Genomic DNA, 21,150 nt, shown 5'->3' with positions numbered 1-21,150 from the left:
AATCTAAATCTTGACATCAAAACCAGTGGTTCTCAAAGTGTGGTCCCCGGCGCACCAGAGGCGGTCCTTCAGGTTACCCGTGGGCTGATGCAAATGCAGGCCGATCCGGACAATAATGACCAATGTTTATACCTCTTGGTTTGGACATTAATGTTTTACTTACGATTTTTTATTTTAGAAATGAAACTCGGTAAACTACCCTAACCCTAATATCTAAATGACTTCCCGAATAAAGAAAGCATAGAGAGAGTGTTAAAAAAAAGTGTTTATGTCCCGGTAATACGAATAATTTTGTATTTCTAGTATTTAGAGATAAGCGAAAACATTTTGTCACCAGGGGTGGGGAGGCTGGGTGGGGAGGTTGGGTGGTCCACAGGCCAAAAAAAGTTTGACAAACACTGCTCTAAATCGACTTGACATGGTATCTCTCTTAAACAAGCATTCATGTACAATGAATTAATACTTCAAGATACAACACGGCGGGACGTGGATTTGATTCCCGGCCAACAGCAATGGTGAGTGATATCGGAACTGATCAAGGGCAACCCCTCTGCCCGCATGCATCTTCACAAACCCACATTGCGCAGGAAAGGGAAGTATGGTTAGACAACCAACGCAGCTAACAACAAAAAAACGGCACGCATTTGTCAATAACACTGCCTTAAAAGGAGAAATAAAATTTACCTTAAGAGCAATGGCTCTTCTTCATACCAGATTAAAAAAGACGGCCTTCATTGACAAAGGCCAGTAAATGATTATAAAAGATTACAACGGCATTTCATCCACGTGCATCATTCGGATAGCTGATGCAATGGAACAAGCGGCGGCATTAATACGACCCTGGACACGTCGCCACCCATCGCCACCCCCCATCGCCGCCCCCACTCTCTCATCACCCACTCGCCCCTCCGAACCCCACTCATCCCCCACCTCCAAACAAAGACCATGGGCCTACAACCCCAGTACGTAATGATTTTTTTTAAGGACCTCAAGTTGCTGCACCGCAGGCAAGCAAAGTGTTAACAAAACCGCGTTGGCAATTGGTGTCAAAAAAAAATCTCGCCGGCCACCCTGAATTGTCCGATCCGATCGCCAGTGGCGTCCACACCATGCCAAACACTACCGCGTTGTGCAAGATGATCACGACCACATGACAGAACATATTTTCAAAAACCACACCCATGTGTGCTTCTTTAGGATTTCAAGCAATTCATTACAATTTAACAGACTAAAATGCACACATACACACACACACGTGCATGTAAAATGGCACTCGGACAAATACGATTCGGCCATAATCCACACGAGGCTTCTCGCGCCTGATACATAATTTGCATTGCCATTGTTAGATGCAGGATTGGACCATAAATGCACGGGAAGTGCAGCATGAACAATGGATCATCTTGAATTGAAAGAGATTCCTGCAGAGGCGACAGGCTTACCCCTGAGCCCAGCCCCCCCCCCCCCAACACTGTATGGACCACTGTGCTGCAGCCCACTCCACCAGCAAGCGCAGCAGCAGCAGCAGCCCTACGAGCGCCGAATCACAAATGTGCGCGCTTCCCAGCGAACGAAGCGAGCCTCTTCTTTTTCAATGACCGACTAACCGGCTGAAATCATTAAACAGCTTTCCAATAATGCTGCCACGCCGAGCTCTTAGTTATTGAAGCTGCTACTTTTTCAGGTCCTAATTTCCCCAACAGGATACCGATTCATCCACCGTGAAAAGATTGTATAAAGGGGTGGGGGGGGGGCATTGTTACGTGTTTATGGTTTCTCTTTTTGCTCCACAGCTCTCAAATTAATTAAAAAGGACCTCCACAAAGGGTTCAACAAGCCATCAATCAGCGGGTGTGAAACTGAAACATCCCATGTCGATGTCCTCTTTTGAGGCCCAATAATGCGCTGGCGATGTCGCGCAGCGCCACGGGCAGCGTGTGGGAAACGCGTCCCCGCCGCCCACTCCGACCCCCAGCACCGTTTTGTTCGACGCTGGCCGGCACTCTCTAGTAATGCGGGCTGCCAGCCAGTGCCGGCAAGAACGCAGAGGGCTCCGCGCGGCGCTTGTGCTGGCGTGATCGCCATAATCCCGGGAGCCACGCACCAACGGGGCGGAGTGCCAGCTCGGGATCCTTATAAGGCCCCAGGGGAGACTTGCGGGGGCAGCAAAGCCGCTAGACTTGGAGACGCTGGCGGTCGTGGGTCGCTGGGAACGTCCACGCATCGTGGGGTTGTGCGCAGGATGTCGCCATGCGTAATCTTCCCATTTAATTATTTATGACCGTGACTTGCTAATGCGTAAGGGTCCCACCTCCCCCCGCCCACCCACCCGTGTGTAGTGTTTGGGGTGAGTGGAGTCCAAGTTAGCATGAGCGAAAAAGGGAGGACGTGTGCGGATGGGCTGGTGGGGAGTACCTCCACCGTGGCTTAGAGATGTCTGTCTGGCGTATTGGGCCCCATAGGAATGCAGTAAACTGCTCAACATCATTTCTGGCATTGATTTAGTTTTTCCCCTGATAACTCACTCCCCCACACATGCAATGTTAAAGCATAAAATAAAAAAAATACATGGAATGTATATCTGTAGTCAACGTTGTTTTAATGAGCATGATCATCATGGTTATTGTTTCGTTAATCTTACAATTGGCATTTTTTTTATATTAAGTGTTTTATATTGGACGATAATATAACAAGGGACAGGAATCCATAAGCATATCCCAGAATGCCATTACACATCTGTAGCCACTGGGAAGCAGTGACTCTCGGCCTGAAGGTACAGCGGAGGGTTACCTTGCGGAGACGCGAGAGGAGCCGCACCACCTCCGTGTGCCCCTCCGTCTTCGCCAGCTCCTCTGCAGTGAGCCCTTCCTGGAGTCGTTGTTTTTGCCGGAAAACAATAAGAACAACACATCGTTAGAGCTGATAACACTGGTCAACACACTTTTTCTGGCATAAGGTATTCCAACGGTTCTAAGGTAATTGTGGGGTGCTGATTCCAAATCTGGCATCGGTTTTTGTCTATCACATCAGGTTTTTGAGATGACATATCAAATATTGCATTTTCAATAAAAACTGCGGAAGAAAAATATTAAATAAATGTGGATATCTACATAAAATGATATTATAAACACACTATCCTAAAAATACAGCACCATATTTTTACACTAAAGTAGTCACTGACTCGCAACAACTTGCAATCATAAGTGACAGAGTTAATTTCGGGTAAAATCAATGAAAATGGGGTATGCCGATAACATTAAAATGAGATGTGATAGAGCAAATCTGAGATCAGATTTGGAATCAGCGCCCTGAAATTAGTCTAAAACAGCTGCAAAAATCCAGGCCAGAAAAAAAATGTTTTTTTTTGTTGACCAGTGTAATTCTACTGAAAGACCTTTTTCCATATTCGCTGAAAAATCTAATACAATATTAAAAAAAGTTAATATACATCATCTTTAGCCATGATTTATCCACTGCTGGATGAAGGCCTGCCCATGTCTTCTTTAATAGTCCTTGCAATACCATGCAGGTGCATGTCGGCGAATTTCACTGCTCCCTCTAAACAGTCGTCATGCTCTTGTGTGCATTATCTACATGGGCCACTTAGTTTTATGAGTTAATATGTTTGCAATTTGCATTTGTTTTGTGATCCATGTGCTCCTATTTTTCTCTCAGTGTAATTCCCACCATGCACCTCTCCTCCATGCTTCATTTTGACCATTCAGATTTTGTCTCTGAAAAGGACACTATGATGAAAATGTCGTATTGCTTCTATTATGTCACATGGCTGGCAGATAACTCAAATAAAGTATGACACAAGGTTGCGTGCTGTACACACATTACTCAACAGGAAGGCCAACGGGTCCAAGGCCGTGGGTGGTCCCTACCACCAACCACCACACAACTTCTCTCGCCGCCCCTGCCGCCATAACTTGATACACATAATATCGGCTCACAATTCTGGCCACAGCCAATGATTCCCATTGCGCCACGGCAACCGACAACCATAGTTACGGCGGCGCGCACGCCATTGGCGGCGAGGTGACACAGACGTCGGCCCCTGATGCCAAGTTGAACCGGTTCAGAGGATGCAGCAGGGCTGAACATTCATGAACACTCATCACTTAGCAAGTGTGTTGACTTATGAGATGTTCCGAAGCTGGGAAGCGATGAAAGCCATATATATATGACGTATTCTTCGGATTATAAGCAACTTCGCAAAGTAAGACCCACCGCAAACTTTGGTAGACATTTTGACTACCCTTGGACTGCATGTGTTTACTTAAACTTTGGGGTCATTATGATAAATGTGCGATTTGTAATGGGGAGAATATAGTACTGTGGAGAGCTCTAGAGGGTATTCGGCAAACTCGTCCACGCTGGCCGGACGTCCTGGAAGTGCCCACACTTTACCCCGTTACGCACGACCTGCCTGCCGATGAGCAACTGTGGCCGTACCCCTATTTGTACTGCTCAGCAGATGTCGCAACCAGGTACCCGATACCCGTACCCTACCCAATAACCGGCTACCCGTACCCGGCCGGGTGCGGGTACGGGTACCCGTTTGCGACCCTGGTGCGGCCGGTTACGGGTACGGGTAGGCCGTGAGTCACTGGTGAGTAACTGTTTGTCACGCATTTCCCAAAGTCTTGTCTCTTCGCACAATTCAAGTTCCTAGAATCAACCCACCCGCGCCTGCAACATGGCTTCATCCCAGAGGTCGCAATCAGGTACCCGTACCCTACCCGTACCCGGCCGGGTACGAGTAGGGTACGGGTACCCGTTTGCGACCCTGGTGCGGCCGGGTACGGGTAAGGAATCAAAACCCGTTTGTGACCTCTGCTGCTCAGTGGACAGAGGTGGAATTTGCAGGAAACAACAGCGCCACCTTTTGGCTCCGTTAATATTTACATGTGAAAATATAATTTATTTTTGTTGTCACGAGGATTTTTATCACCCTACGGTTGTTGTTGCTGCTGCTGCACTGTCTGCCATCACTTGTGAAGCTAAGCAGTATGTAAACGATGGTGATGCGTATCACAGTTTTTTTTACATTTTCTATTTTCTCTCTCTCTTTTTTGCCCAATAGTATTTATGATTCATGGAACTCTACCCGTTTCAACTGTCTTGAGGGACATGTAAAAAAATACAGTGTTGCAGGGCAAATTGGCCACGAGCACAGAGTCAGCAGCTGCAAATCAGGTTGGTTTTGCAAGGAGCCAGAGAGAGACGCAACCAAGGACTCTTCCCCGAGGCTGCCACGGAGGCGACGGGGGGTCTGGCGTGGGGCTCGGCACAAACCTGCCTTTCCGGCCTCGCCACCGCCCTCGGCTAAACGCGCCATCCCATGCACAGCAAATCGTCCTATTCGGCTAATGGTAATATTATTAAGGGTTTGGTAAAACCGACAGTGTGGAACGCGATTTAAACAAAATTACATTAAGATGACGCTTTGCGGAAAAATAAATCTCAGCGACGTGCTTCTAAGTGTTGCCTTTCAAATGTAACGATGCATTTCTTAATCCTCCAATGTTTGATTGCATTTTGTGGCTTTCGTGAATGTAATTAATGGACGTGCTTGAAGACCAAAGTCATTGTTAGTCGTGAATGAAAAAAAAGCTACAACAGATGGTGTTTTAAATTCAGCAGCGTGTTCCACTGCGGTGCTTTAGTTGTAGCTGTTGGCCTGGTGCGAGATCCCTGGCTGTGTGGCTGTGTTTTCATTGTGTAGATGTTGGCCATCAGGCTCTATTTGGGTGGTGTATCTGCTAGCTGGGTGGCTATTTTCTTTGTGTATCTGTTCGCTGTGTTGCTGTTCTTGTGGGTGTGGGGCTGTTAAATGTTAAGAGACTGCTGTTGGCAGTGTAGTACATGTACGAGTGTAAACTGAAACAAAATCTCCACTCCTGTGACCTGCACTATAACAGATACATGACAGAACATGCATGCAAAATATCTGGAAAGGTGGCACTGTGCTTAACTAATATTTGCCTATTTGGAATTTAAAATCCTGGCCGTGGAATGAATCAACCCATCATGCTTCCAAGGTGATCAAATAAATACCACTTTGTGTGAACTTAACAGTGCAACATCCTACAGAGATACTTAGCCTCCAAACATTTTAATGTGGAATTTATCAACCACTGACTAAAGTCCATTAATGGAGATGAATACCACCCCATTGCTCATTTAGACCTAGGCATTTTATTGACTCTGGAAGAACCTAATGAGCTCAGGCTGGTCGGCAAATGGTGGAACATTAAGGTAGAATTTGATTTCATAAACACTACAACGTTTCAGACTCTGCTTTGTGCCCTCTGGGTGAGGTGCTATATGTGTTGTGCTTGTTCATCTGTTTTGTGTGCTCTGGGTATAAGGCTAATACGATTTCTACCTGTCCTGGATTAGCCAGGATTGTCCTCTGTTTGTGGTAGCTCTCAGAGGAAGTCGGCGAGTCTTCCCAGGAAAAAAAGAATGTTTCTGGTAAGTTGCGTAATCATACACCACTGAAGACAATACAAGTCCGCCATGGTAACAAGATGTTAACTACCTCGCCTGGTATACAGGAGGTCGTGGGTTCGATCCCGACCTTGATGCCTGTACATTTGGAGTTTGCATGGTCATGTGGATTTTTCTCTGGGTCCTCCGGTTTTTCCCTCCACATTTAGAAACATGTGTTTTAATAGTATTTGGCTGCTATCAATTCCCACGTGATAAGCCACTTCGTTGAGCTATCAATTGTGGCCAAGTCGCTTCTGAAAAAGAGCTAGAGGGCTGAATGGGCCTTACTTGGTAAAATAAAAAAATTGTTTAGTTTTAAGTTTACAATTACATACATGTCATTCTTCACTCGTCCAGTGTTGTGAGAGATATGTCCCAGTGGTAACCCTCAAGGCGACACGTGCCAGTGGCTTTGAGGCTACTTACGCATGCGGCTGTGTGCGTGCGTCGAACGCACCGCAGGGCCGAGAGGCCACACTTACATTGCTGAGCACCTCCAGGCTGGCACCGACCACGCACAGCTGCCGCACCACCTCCAGGTGACCGTGGTGGGCCGCCAGGTGCAGGGGCGTGCACCCATGCTGCGCACAAGAAGAAACAGCCACAACGGAAACTCGCAACGTGCAGCACAACAACCCGGCAGCTCGAGGGAGGGAGCTTCAACACACCGTGCACGGGTTACATCCATTTATGTCATCCCACTCCCGGATGAGGACATGCGGGTCGTGGGGGTTATTTGACCACATATCAGCAATGTTGGGTGAATGCATGTCAGTGAAGATGGAAAGTTTGGAATCGGGACCTTAGAAGAACACGACAGTAATTTATTTTTTTGCACTGCTTCAAGACATCACGGCTATGAAACTATCCTTACGTAGACTTCACACACCTGCAGCCACTGAGCTCAATGTTACACCACCTCGCTGCCGACGCGTTTGGCTAAGATATCAGTGTAAGGAAGCTACTGTAATGTGCAATTAACTCACACTTCAATGCAAATAAGACGCTGCGGAAAGGATGATACACCGCTAACTCAATAAGCTTATGAAAATGTGATCTGACAGACAGACGCACCCACCAGAGATGCATACCCAACTTTTGCTTTAAAATACAGGGAAGAAGCGCATCTTAGAATAAAAAAATACAGTAATTGCCTCAAATCACACCACCAAGATGGAGCAACGTGCTGGGCAATCACAGGTCTTGAAGTGGCTGCACTGCCCTGTTTGTACTGTTGCCTCAGTAAATATTTGCCAGTGGGATTTATTTTCACTGCATTTACTTTGTCTAAAAAGCCAAGGTGTTTGAAGTGGGTAGTCCTCTGACTGAGGATACAGGCGTCAATACTAAAAGGGATAAACCTTACTCAGTCCTGCTGCATGTGTAATGAGCAAAAATCATGTGGCTTCTTCTAAGCCCAAGGTAAACTAAACGGCCTTGCTAAGCATGTTTATACGGGAGATGTGGGCTCCAGCTGCGATACGTACACACAGATGCCCTGGTTTGAATTACAAAGAGGCAGTTACACTTCAAGCCAACTGTCATACATCAAGGTGTCATTGCCGACTAAGTCACTCCGCACCTCCGCGGTGATCTGTAACTGTTCCCCACTCCACCTGTCCATAGTGAGAGCCGACCAAACTGAGCAAAGAAAAATTAGTCGGCTGTGCGATGCCAAGCGACTGCCGGGAAAAGATCTCTGTGATTTTTAAGTGGACAGCAAGAGGTGTGGGAAGGCCTTTTTAAAATTAAAATAAAAGTTGGCAGTTGCATAAAAGGCCGTTAAATATCTGCCCTATCTCATTGTTTAAAATACCATAAGACATTTTGCGATGCCAATCGTACATACAAAGCGAAACCTAATGTTTATGACGGCAAGTCGTCATAAACCGAGCACGCACGACGATAACGCCCACTGTCAATCAGAGACAGGAGGAGTGCCTGTACTTCGCATATTTCTTTCAATTCAATGATGAATTCCAAAGAGGAGCGGCCTCCAAATATTTCACAAACCACAATACCACCTTTGCTAATCCTGCGGATCATTTTTTTTTCTTCTTCTGGACCTAACCCGACGGAGCTGCATTCCGCTGCATTCCACGGCAAGTGCCTCTGAGCGTGAGAGTTGAGTTGGCGTGCGTGATTCTAACCTTTAGGACGCGCGACACACGAGTTTGACCCTTAATAGAGAGCACGGGGATATATACACTCAGCACGGGTGGATCAAACATAACTCCTTGTTTTACTACACATAATTATCACAATTAAGTGGTATTTGTGGCCAATAATACGGGAGCTACTTGACATTATCCGTGTAATGATGCATCACTTCCTCGATTAAAATGACGAATTTCACGGACTGCATCGTGCACGTGGAAACATTGGTGATGTTTAATAGATGCAAATTAGATGCTGTTATATTCACCTTAATAAAGCAAAACTGTAAATTCGAGACAAAAACAACAAACAATACCGATGATGCTCTTTGGTTCTTTTGGTAAAGTCACGTACTGTAGGTATAAAATACAAAAAAATCACGACGTTTCGGGCGCAACACAAGCGTCCGTCATCAGGTGGGAAAGCATGGTCTGCTGCTGAGGCAGACTGTTTTGAAAGGTTTGAAATGGGTGTAGCCCAAGGGTCAAAAAGAAGTGGCCGGGGCTAGTGATGTTAATGTGAGAAATTAGCATGTAACTGTAAGATAGGAGAGCGGCCTCCTCGACGAGGGCACGGAAGCGGCTTTGTTAATGTGAGACATTAGCATGTTAATGTGAGAGATTAGCATGTTAATGTGAGAGATTAGTATGTTAATGTGAGAGCTTAGCATGTTAATGTGAAATCGAAGAGTGGTGCAATCCAAAGCGGCCTTCTAGACGAGGGCACGGAAGTGGCTAAAAACAAGACAAAAAGTAATTGAATGTTGAATTGAGTCGAGGCCCCGAATCGTGGCCATTAATTGAATAGCTGGGTGGATGAATCATAACATGCCTACATCACTTTGTTTTTTGTTTATCGGTATCTATGACAGCAGTCTGCATTGTTTTACCTCATACGCAAGTGAAGCCGAACATTACCTGAACAAGTTACGTGTGGGCACTAGGCAGGTAGAAGCACAAAAGGAATTGGTCTTGGGAAAATTGGCAACAATCCACGTGGCTTTAAACTGAACGGGGCTCTCAGGCTGCGGAAGCTTACACAAAAACGTCAACAGCACATTCTTGCCCAAAATCAGATATGAAACCTTACGATTGTCACGTGACAAATACTGAAAACAACTCCACACGACCATGCGTATAACACAAATATCATTCAAGGTATGAAAATAGAAATGTCATTTCAAGAACGTGGCAAGAAAATGAAAGGCCCAGCCAAACAAACCAGAGCAGGTACCCTTAAAGGAAGTGCACCAGCGGGATCGTGTTTGGAGAGGCATTCAAATATTTAGGGGGGCCAAGACACAGTGAATGTAAAACAAACTTTAGACAAATGTAAAACACTAAACAGAATTAGTATTATGCATTCTGCTCTGGCTCTCACCCCCTATGTAGTTGAGAATAGGCTATGGTGTCCGTGGCTTAATTGTACCACTATTACTTTATCCAGTCCCCTCCAACAATTGCTGATAGTTTGAACGATAAATTAATCCTAGAAAAATGTAAAGGATTCCATAGCAGATCAATTTGTGTGTGTGCGCGCATGTGAGCTGTTATTATGACATTGACTCAACTATAACAATTTTAAAGGGGGGCACAGAGCCATCAGCAGGGGAGAGCTCAACCCCTCACCCAACCCGCCCCTCCCCCCCAACACACTGACACTGCTGCCCCCCCGGGGGCGTACTACCTTGTTGGGTACGTCGGGGCTGTAGGATGCGAGGCAGAGGGCCCGCACAGTGGGCAGGGAACCGTCCTTGCTGGCCAGGTGCAGCGGCGTCTCGCCGTGTTGGTCCCCGACGTCAGCCCAGCGCCCGCCGCGCGTCAGCAGGTACCCCACGATGTCCGCCTGCCGCCGCCGCACGGCAAAGTGCAGCGCCGTCCACCCATTCTGGCGGTCGTGGAGAGTGGCCACAGGGGCGCGGGAAGAGAGAGGGAGGTAAACCGTCACCATCACTTCGTGTTTATGCCGCTCCTGCCACAGAGTATATCTCGAGGTGCTCTGTGGCAGGGGGACCCCCCAGTGGCAACTGTCCCTGTGCAGCACAATGTGAATGCAGTGCCGGCCAGCAAGTGCGTGTTAGACTTCTGAGTGGGGGGGGGGGGGGGGGTGGGGGGGCAATGTTTCTTATATAAGTTTTATTGGACGGGTGGCGGCAGAAATAAAGCAAACATTTAGTTCCGAGAGTTGCACAAATCGATGCAATCCACTCACCCTTGCCCCCTCCAACTCGCAAGCTCAAAGGTACACGTTATAAGGAGAATTTGGTCAACACATCAGGCACACTAATTTGTCCATGCTGGTGAAACACTCTTGGGTTGGTCCACAAGCTAAAATAAAAAATAAACGCACACCCACGTGCACACGAAACAAAACAACTAGCAACACACAGATGTCAAAGTGCAAAGGGTATGATAGGTTGCCAGTAGTCAAGGGTGTTGGCGCACCTTGTCTGTGAGCTGCAGCTGAGACCCGTGCTCCACCAGGCACTGCACGATGTCACGGTGGCCCCGCGCCGCCGCACTCAGCAGCGGAGTCTCACCGTCGCGGTTCTGCATGTTGAGGGCGCAGCCGGCACGGCACAGGGCCTGCGCCACCGGCGTGTGCCCGTGCCAAGCGGCGCAGTGCAGCGGCGTCTCCAGCTCCTGGTGGGTCATGGGGGTTAGCGATAACCCAGGTGAGGATTTGGGCAGACAGGACCACAAGAGAGGCGAAGGTGACTCTGGAGTGGTGGCGACTGGTGATGGGTGGGCGTGACGTTGGCAGCGATGGCTCGCAAGGATGGCTGGAGCTGATTGCTCGTGGTGTTGGTTTAAAGCGATGGCTGGTTATGACGGTTGATGGTGATGGCTGGTGGTGTTGGCTGGTGGTGATGGTGGGAGGTGTTTGGCTGATGGTGACGACGGGTGAATACTGGCCGTGAAGGCCGGTGGGGCGGCACCTTGTCAGTGGGGTTGGGGTTGGCGCCGGCCTTGCACAGCTGCTGCACGACGTCCACAAAGCCGTAGCGTGCGGCCACGTGAAGGGGGGTCTCCTCGGACTACCGAGACAAGGACAGCCCGTCGTCGCCCAGAGGCACCGGGAAGAACGCGGTTAAACAGTGCCAACGAAGACAAAGATGCCCCCTATAGCCTTAACATACTTTTAGGGCAAGTGCTGTTAGGGAGCACCGATGAAGGCCGGCACGGCACGCAAAGGTGGTGGGTGGCCATCAACACGCCCGGAAACCTTTGTCTCCCCAGTGGAGATGTTACACACCGCACCAGGTACTCATTTGAGGCTGAGTCGATCTAGGGGACGACCAGGACCAGTTCAGATAATCATCAATGGTGGTGGCCGTGAGCGTGACTCGAACTTAGGTCGCCGAGTTCGTAGCACAGCGAGCCAATGGCTGCACTACCTTTCCCCCACACACAAAGGAAAACCTACACTGAACGACTTGACAAAATATAACAGTAACAACAGGCCCTCTGCATAGACGTTATTTACCCACCCAACAGCAATCAGATGAAATGTCACAAATTGGGAATCACAATTAGATTGCTGTTGTCTCATTGTCTCGTTTGTATCGTTTCCTCGGTTTTTTCTATCTCGCTTGCACGGTTGTTTTCTTTATTCACCCGAGTGAATGGACACCAACGATTTGATGCGCAGACCGTGAGCAAAATAATCGATATTAATTGACGAATCGATGCACCATTACAATGGATGGTAGAGGCTTTCTGCAGAAATAGAAGAGCTGCAAAAATCACACTCCAGGAGCTAGGAAAGCATCACTCACACAGTGACTCTCAAACACAAGGCACTTTTTAAATCCTTTATATTAAGTTCACTTGCTTGCTTGCTTGCGCGCTTACGACCGTGCAAATCTTTCGGTCGTTTTTTAACCCACTTCCCGTGATCCAATCGAGCTGACATTTGCACACAGACTCGTTGTGCGTGACAATTTATTTTCGTGAAAATTTTTTTCAAAAATGTTACACTTTTTAGGAAAAAATAAATTATATTTAATTACCAATTGCTTAATGGTGGCAGGCAATCATCTGACCCATAGGTGGCAGCCATCTCAAGCCAGAGGACGAGAGGACTCTAGCCGCCACGCATATAAAGGATTTATAGTGAAAAACTTTGTTTTTACGGGTTAATTTTTTCACAAACAGAGATCAATTTTAATCTTCACCTTGTCTCGATTGTCAAGAGAACAGTTCTTATCCTTGAGGAACTGGATGGTATGCAGGTGGCCTTGCCTTGCTGCCCAGTAAACCGCGTTGGCTCCGTGCTGGCAGGGACAACATTTCAAACAATCAGGTTAGAAACACTGCAGAGTTACTCCGGAAAATGTGAATGAAAGTTGCACGGTTATTGCAGTAGTGCATATAAATTCATATCGTCTCTGCATTACTTTGAATGGAAGGTGAATCATCTGATGGAGGCGTATTTCCTCAACTCAGGACCAGAGAACGTACGGCCAAGTTGAGTTTTGCTTACTAAAAACAGCTCTCGACGGCAGTACATTGTACCTTGCTTTGTATCTATCACATTTACCCAATCGTCATCATTCCTAATATGAAAAAAGACATCACAGTGATACACTTCGCTGCTTCCGATGCGTTTATCTGGCTTGAACACCTGAATGTGAAATTGTTGTTATTGCTCTGCATCTACATCAGCCAGATGAACGAAGAAACATTATACTTGTTCACACAGCCAAATGAGATGTAAAGGATGCACTGTTTATTTATCATCGATAATTCCTGAAGCCTTTGGGGCAATGGTGTGGAATTATCCGTCATGTCCGGGCTGTGCCATGTTCTAAACTCAAATTAAAACAAAACTTTTTATTTTGCCAGGTAAGACCCACTGAGCTATATAGCTCTTTTTCAGAATAACCTGGCCACAAATGATAGCTCAACGGAGTGGCTTAACACGTGGAAATTTATAACAGCCAAATACTCTAAGCGGATGTCTCTAAGTGTAGAGGAAAAAACCAGAGGACCCAGAGAAAAATCCACGCGACCACGAGAAAAGAGAGAGAGAGACACGCAGACTCTAAGTATACAGGCGTCAGGATCGGGATCGAACCCACGACCTCCTGCATACCAGGCGAGGTAGTTAACATCTCGCAACCGCGGCGCCCCTTTGTTCTGGAGGCAAGGGGGGGGGGGCATAAACGAGTAGAGTAGGCACCTTGTCATGAACGTCGACTCTGGCGCCCCGGGACATCAGAAACTCCAAGATTTGGTTGTTGCCACAGGCTGCGGCAATCAGCAGCGGTGGTTCCCCATGCTGTGGACACAATGGAAGCACAGACCCCACGTCACATTCGGGTTCGTATGTATGTCGCAGACCAAAAATTGGACAATGAACGTTGAGGGAAATGCTAGAATTTGTGTACGTATTCATGTTGAACTTCTTTCGCATCGTACATAGTGAACCGTGCCAATCGGAGGTACGGGGGAAGGTCAACAAACTAAACACAAAAAAGCAGTTCTCCAGAAATGAGTTTTCAATCTAGATTTAGAAGTGCATACATAGCTGCAGTGGCTTCTAATATCAGTGTCCTTGTCCCACGCGTTGAACACCGGATCGGGGAGAAAACTCTCTGTTGCATACGTGACACGGCACCGACTCGCCAGAGGTCGCAACCGGGTACCCGATACCCGTACACTACCCGATACCCGGCTACCCGTACCCGGCCAGGTACGGGTACCCGTTTGCGACTCTGGTGTGGCCGGGTACGGGTATGGGTAGGCCGTGAGTAACCGTTTGTCACTCATTTCGGGTAGGGTACGGGTACCCGTTTGCGACCCTGGTGCGGCCGGGTACGGGTACGGATAGGCCGTGAGTCACTGGTGAGTAACCGTTTGTCACTCATTTCGGGTAGGGTACGGGTAGGGAACGGGTACCCGTACCTGGCCGGGTACGGGTACGGGTACCCATTTGCGACCCTGGTGCGGCCAGGTACGGGTACGGGTAAGGAATCAAAACCCGTTTGCGACCTCTGCGACTCGCACTACGGTGCGATGTCCAACCAGCTTCCCGGCCAATGAAACCGGAATTCGACTGCATGACAGGCTCTGCAGGTCAAACAACCTGGATCACCGCACTGCGACTCTAGCGTTGCGGTTTGTACGAGGTTATCCAAACAGATGACGGCACTTGCCTAAAATTTAAACACGTCGTTTGTGTACAGAGAGATAAACTCAGGTTCCTACATATCCCATTTGAGCGGGTTTTGCTGGACGCACACACAGAGAGTTATGTGAGCAGAATTTTAGAGTTTCCTTGATGGTTTCTCGAACTCGACATATGTGTCACTGTTTAATAAAAAAAATACAATGTTATTGCCTTTGTGTACCCAGCACTAACATTGCAATCTTTAAATATGCGCATTGCAAAAAGAGACCTCATATTAGTTGGAAAATAAGCCATGACAGCTTAACACAACCTGAAGAAAAAAACCTGACCCTAAACCTTACCCAAATATCACAAAGAAGATTAAAACTGAATTGAGAAGAAACCTCTTATAGGTTAATCCTCAAACTTGATTTGGAGCTTTCGTGACTGCAGGAATTACTCTTTGGTTCTTTCGGTAAAGTCACGTAGAAAGTAAATTAATTAAATAATAGAACACGAGGTTTCGATTGCACAAGCAGTCGTCAACGGGTAGAACTAAATTTGAGAGACAAAACACAGACACAGAGACACACAGACAGACACACACAACAGAGACACACAGACAGACACACACGCAGAGAGAGACAACACAGAGACACACAGAGAGAAACACACAACATAGACACACACTAATTTCTTGGGAGTGCATACGGGTTTTATTTTGAGAGATAGACGCAGTAATTCTGTTTGTGTGCATTGCTCATGTGCCTTGGGGCAATTCTTCTTTTTCACATCTTTTTTTAGCATTTTTTTTTTTAAGATGTGACCTAGTCTGGATTTATCCAACACAGTCCTGGGGGTGGGTGGGGTGGCAAGACAGGCAATGGGGCACTCTTCGCCGACCGCCCCCCCCCCACCATTCATCACAGAATCTCTCAGAACAGCATAATGCCTGCTTATCAGCTATGTGTAAACTTATTTGACCCTGCAGGTCATCTCCCTTTCAAGTGGAACGCTAGGGGGGGGGGGGCAAAGTGCTTTTAAGTGAAAACCTAAAACGTGCGGGGGGGGGGCTCGTCACGAGAAATGCTTCAGTTCTCGAGTCACCGCCGCACACCTCTCGAATGACTGTTACGGGAGAACAAATGCTGCAGCTGTGATGTCAATGTTATGTAATGCCGTAGGTTTGTTTTAAACTGACTACAGCCCAGTTCTTCTGTCATCGGGCTGAGTCACGGATCAAATTACCTGACTTTACACGTCGGTGAAAAAAACGACTTCTCGGCCGAATAAAGAGAAAATGGACAAAGAAGCCACGGGCCATTTTTCTCAAGCGCTTATTTAGGGTCTCGGTAATCCGTGAGGGTGGCCGACACAAGCAATAAATACACACGCACATCAAAAGAACGTTCGATTTCCATAGTGTAACGTGTAAACACCACCGCCATGTGTTTGCTTGGGAGATCAACTAAGCCCCTTCATTGCTGTATTTACCCTTGCACAGACAGCAAGACCATTCTGTGCAAAGTGCAGCAGGACAGACATGGTAATTTCTGGTCATTTCCAGCCACAGAACTTTTTTGAAAACATTTAAGCGCAAAGCACTTTGAACGACTATCCAGCAAAAAAATACAATTGTGTTTTATCGTGTGTCTAAATGCAATGACATCTCAAGACAACGCACAAGAGCGCAGGACACAAGTTGTGGATGCAGGTGAAAGAAGAACGAGGCAGGGAGGTGTGTTACAGAGACGAGAAGGCTACAGTGTAGTACGTGCTAGATAGCAAAGGTAGTCACTCTGAGTGGTGGAAAGAGAAGTGATAGGTCTTGAGCAACGTGGACAGGCAGGAAAGCAGGGCACCGAAGGGGAGGCTGTACCAGACATCAGAGGCAGCAGAGGAGAAGGCTCAACCACCCCAATGAACGAAGGTGGACCGATCATGTGATGAGAAGGAATTGATTAGTGGCGCAGAGGGCACACACTTATGAATGCACAAAACCAAACATCACAGCCTCTGTGCAAGTGGTGAGTCGAAGTTGTGCGTTTAGGGCACCTAATATATCGGAACAAATAAACAAGAGCTCCTGTGTGACCTACTGTGTCCTATGCGCTGCATATTGACATAACAACTTGTGAATGCCGACTATGCAGAGCATATAATGTTACATATTTTTTAAATTACATGCTGCGGGGTGGAGTTCATCCCGCAGAGGATTGAGTTTAGATAGTTTCTTGTTTGTTACAGGGAAGATCCCGTTTATCTAGTTGCACAGCTATTTCACAATCGAGACACGTGGTGCGTGAGCACATCAACAACAAGACAAAGACAAAAAACATCAACACTGCAGATTAGTGCAGGGTCCTTAAGGAATAGTGCATAACTAACAAACCAAGGTATTTGACGGTCGTAAACGAAAACACGTGCAAATCAAAAGAAAACTGTGCAAATATAAAATGACAGCAAGAGGTACAGAAAAGGTTAGGTACATGTGCAAGCAAGCTCTATATTTTAGTCTAATAGTGACATAACCACAAGCGAATAGAAAAAGACAGCGCAACTATGCACAAGCAAGAGACACGAGAAAAAAAGTTAGGCACAGGTGCAAGCATGATGTGTGTTTTGGCCAAATAAAGACATAAAGAGGGGGAGGGAAGCAAGCTGTAGATGAATGAACGGCAAGGGCATTCCAGAAACGTGGAGCAGCAACATGGAAAGATGTTTTTAACCAAAGTTTAAGCAAATATAACTTTTAGTAGGAATAAGAAGGCCCTTCTGAGGCTACGGGAGGGAGTTAGAGGAAGTTAGTGATAAGTCAGTGATACTTAAGGTAAACTGACAGATTTGTTTAAGAGGACATTTCGGATGAAGACAGCCCAGTGGTAGTCTCTCCAGATATCCAGGGGGGACAGATTTGAGTTGATGTACAGGTTGTAATGATGAGTTCTATAGGGGACAGAGGGCAAAACGAAGAGCAGAGTGGTATAATGGAATGGAACTTTAAAAGGTAGATTCGGAAGCTAGGTGGTAGATGGTGTCACAATAATCAAATATAGACAGGATGGTGGCATTAACCATATTCAGATGGAGTCGAGGTGAAATACAGCCTTTGTTTCTGCAGAGGAATCCAAGTTTGGGTTTTATCTGTTAACCACGTGGTCAATTTGTGTCTTAAAAGACAGTTTCAAGTCCAGGATAAAGGCCTGTAATGTATTTAATGTTAATTTTGTTCGGCAATGATGACCACAATTATTTAAGGCTGGACATTAGTTATCAGAGAGTCGATGTGCTCTCATGCACGCTGTATTTAACAACCACACTGCAGGGCAATATGATTCTCCTTCTGTTTTCCTTGCACTGCTCGACTTTGGAATTCCCTCCCATGATCTTTTCTCCCAAGTTCTTATAACCTTGCTCAATTCGAGAAATGTATTAACTCTATTATATTACAACTTGAATGGTGCTGTTTGTTGCTGGTCGCTTGGCATTTTGGGGCATTGAGCCTGAGCTCAGCTACCTGTGAGTAGTATACGGTAATAAAGAATGCCTCTGAGACACATGGGTCTGCTCTCGACAAAGCAGAGTGGGGTCACAATAGCGATAGCCTGACCAAAGATGCACATCACAGAATGCAATGCAAACAGGAAGCGATTCATTGCAAATATTTTTGAAGAGGGATAGACAATGGCCTCACTGTTCTCCAGGCATTCAATGAATTGTTGAATGAAATGCATTCATATTATAATCAACCTCTTCACTCGTCGCATACACGTAACCTGATTCACCTCCAGTTACAAAACAGAAGCATGTGTTGTGCAAGGGTCACGTGAAAAATATTACAAGTATACTGCAGGTTCCGTGGAGTTGCCCTTATTTTGCCATTTCAGAGCCCTTTCAGACAGCAAGTCTCCTGTGCAAAGGAGACCAATCTTTTTCAATACATAAACTATTGTTATTGGACTGTGGAACAAAAATCGATTAAAAAAAAGACTCAGTTGTTTTTTGGTTTGGCCATTTTTGGTTTGGCCATGTTTGTTTGTTGTAGTACAGAGTTAGACTGATGGCCTCAATCTAAGTTGTCTTGTGGTTGTTGTTGTTGTTGTTTGACTTGCATCCCACTGGGATATTTGCACAGGGTTGGTGTACGGTGATTTTTTCTGCAATATTTTGCTGTCTTTTCTTGGATTTTCTGTTTTCACATAGTCACTTTAAGATGTTTTCTTGTTCATGTTTTTTTTTTGTTGCGGTTGCACCCTATTCAAGAGCCGAATGGCTCACAGGGCTATACCTAATAAATTAACTTTGAACTTTGAACCAAATACAGCGAGTACATTCTTGTGTTAGTATTGCCTCGAGGAATCGATGTTAAATCAACACAGGGCATGTTGCCCCAGCAATTGTTCCAGGAAACGAATTGTGGGCAATTCTCAAAACATGGCTATGAGTCCGACAAACAATGGTTTACGCTTGCGGAGGAGATAATCACTGCGGCCTGGAATGACCACGCAAACTGTGAGACAAATCGCTCACCCACTTATCGTCCCACATCACAACGAGGGCTGACAACGGAGTCTGCGAACCCCAGAACTCAATGCAAGCTCAACACTAATCTTCCCGGCAATGCCTACGTTAATATCGATTGCCTTTTATAAACACTGGTGGCTGTTGGGCTAATGAGGTCAATATGAGGAGTGAGGAGCGGGGTTGGTGAGGGGGAAAATGAGAGATTTGAGAATACTACTATAATGAGCCAAGAATGTGTGTGTGTCCCACGCGTGACGTCACTCCACGAGGCCCCCCCCCGTGACGTCACTCCACATGAGGCCCACCCCCCTCATTAATATTCATGAGTGGATTTTTACATGAACGAAGGTCGAGCTGAATTAAATAATTATTTCGCAAACTTGCTTCAAATATGACGTTTCTTTCCACAAAGTGACGGAAAAAATGTATCTACACAGCACAGTGCTATATCAGTGCATGGCATCACTGCCAAAAGAGGCCCCCCGCCCCTTTATTAATATTCATCACATGCGTGGAAATTTACACTCACGCACAAGAAGGTCGCGCACTCCACATGCCGCACCCCTCCCCTCATTAATAATCATGAGCGGGCGACGTCACTCCACATGCCACACCCCTCCACAATAACCATTCACGGGTGACGTCACTCCACATGGGGCAACCCCCCCCCCCCCTCATTAATAATCATGAGCTGAACAATTTTTCTCTTGAAAATTTCAGATTTACTGCAATATACACCCGTCCTTGGATGGGCAAAAAAGCTGGTGAATGAATAAAAGAATGAATGAGAGGGAAGGGAGGAGGTGGGGGCAGGGGGGGGGCTTGCCTTGTTGGGCTGATTCAGGTCGTAGCCTTTGAGCGACTCGAGCAGGTGACGCAGGCCCGGCAGGTTGTCGTCGTTGATGGCGTGCACGATCGCCTTGACGACAAACGAGTCCTCCTCGTCCTGGGCACACGACCGACACGATCCGACGTGACCGAGCACAAAGAACGGAGCACAAAGAAGAACGCTTTAGCGTTCGCGGTAAACGCGCTGTGCCATCAACCTGGCGACCTCGCTGTGGTTGCCGGTAATGGCTGACATCAGTGGTGAGTGATATCAGAACTATTATTATTATTATTATAATAATGGTAATAACTTTAAACAACGTCAGTTGATCCCCACATAATGAGTGATCCAGTCAAGTGGTCGGAGAGTTAGGAGACCGAGATGATCCCTAAAGTTAATCCTGGTTGTCACTATCAATCACTGTTCTTATACATGATCAAATAAACTTCATTTATCCATCTGGTATGCTGATATTTTGACTTTGTAAAAAAATTGCGACCAAAATTTGTGCAGGGGAGTGAAGTATGATGTGAGGCTTCAGGTCACTCGCTCAATGTAGTTTTATCAACGATTCCAGTTTGGACAAAATTCACCTCATTGTTAGAACAGGATGGTGCTAGCTGGTGCGTTAACAAAGCACGAGAATAAGACAATGAAAAACATCGTGCATTCGCGGTTACAAAGACGAATGACAGCTCTCGTTCGGGTCTCTCACCAGCGTGTCCGTGCTCTTGTTGATATTGAGGTTGCTCCGTGACAGGAAGGAGCGAGATAAGCGGTTGCAGAGGGAGATGAGTCGCACCGATTGCTGCCAAAAGAATTGTGGTGGTGATGACAACAAAAACAATAGCTTCCATCGTGACAACTGTCACTACACGTCACGCACCCGACAATAAGCGTGGGTGTTTGTTTGGGGCCCCTCCGGAATAAGTTTGTTTTTAGACATACAAAAAACCATCAGCCAGTGAGTCAGCACACGCATTGTGTGCATGTGTGTGTGTAAACACACATATGTGACTCATATT

The 21,150-nt window shown here is 46.6% G+C and overlaps 1 protein-coding gene across 2 annotated transcripts in view; it reads right to left on the bottom strand.

Moving 5' to 3' along the window:
* Positions 1–21,150, bottom strand: part of DAPK1 (death associated protein kinase 1) — a 68,668-nt gene that overhangs the window by 10,645 nt on the left and 36,873 nt on the right. For both annotated transcript variants that reach the window (XM_078600035.1, XM_078600036.1), the window contains exons 11-19: positions 20,841–20,933; positions 20,123–20,242; positions 13,843–13,941; positions 12,836–12,934; positions 11,597–11,695; positions 11,103–11,300; positions 10,345–10,545; positions 6,984–7,082; positions 2,791–2,868 (exon numbers count right to left, since the gene is read on the bottom strand). In XM_078600035.1, the coding sequence (XP_078456161.1) occupies positions 2,791–2,868; positions 6,984–7,082; positions 10,345–10,545; positions 11,103–11,300; positions 11,597–11,695; positions 12,836–12,934; positions 13,843–13,941; positions 20,123–20,242; positions 20,841–20,933 (1,086 nt within the window). The remainder of the gene's footprint in view (positions 1–2,790; positions 2,869–6,983; positions 7,083–10,344; positions 10,546–11,102; positions 11,301–11,596; positions 11,696–12,835; positions 12,935–13,842; positions 13,942–20,122; positions 20,243–20,840; positions 20,934–21,150) is intronic.

This window comes from Lampetra planeri, chromosome 13 (assembly GCF_965212315.1).
Source record: "Lampetra planeri chromosome 13, kcLamPlan1.2.h2, whole genome shotgun sequence".
In the NCBI taxonomy this organism is placed as follows: domain Eukaryota; kingdom Metazoa; phylum Chordata; class Hyperoartia; order Petromyzontiformes; family Petromyzontidae; genus Lampetra; species Lampetra planeri.
This window is presented reverse-complemented; position numbering and strand designations above follow the sequence as displayed.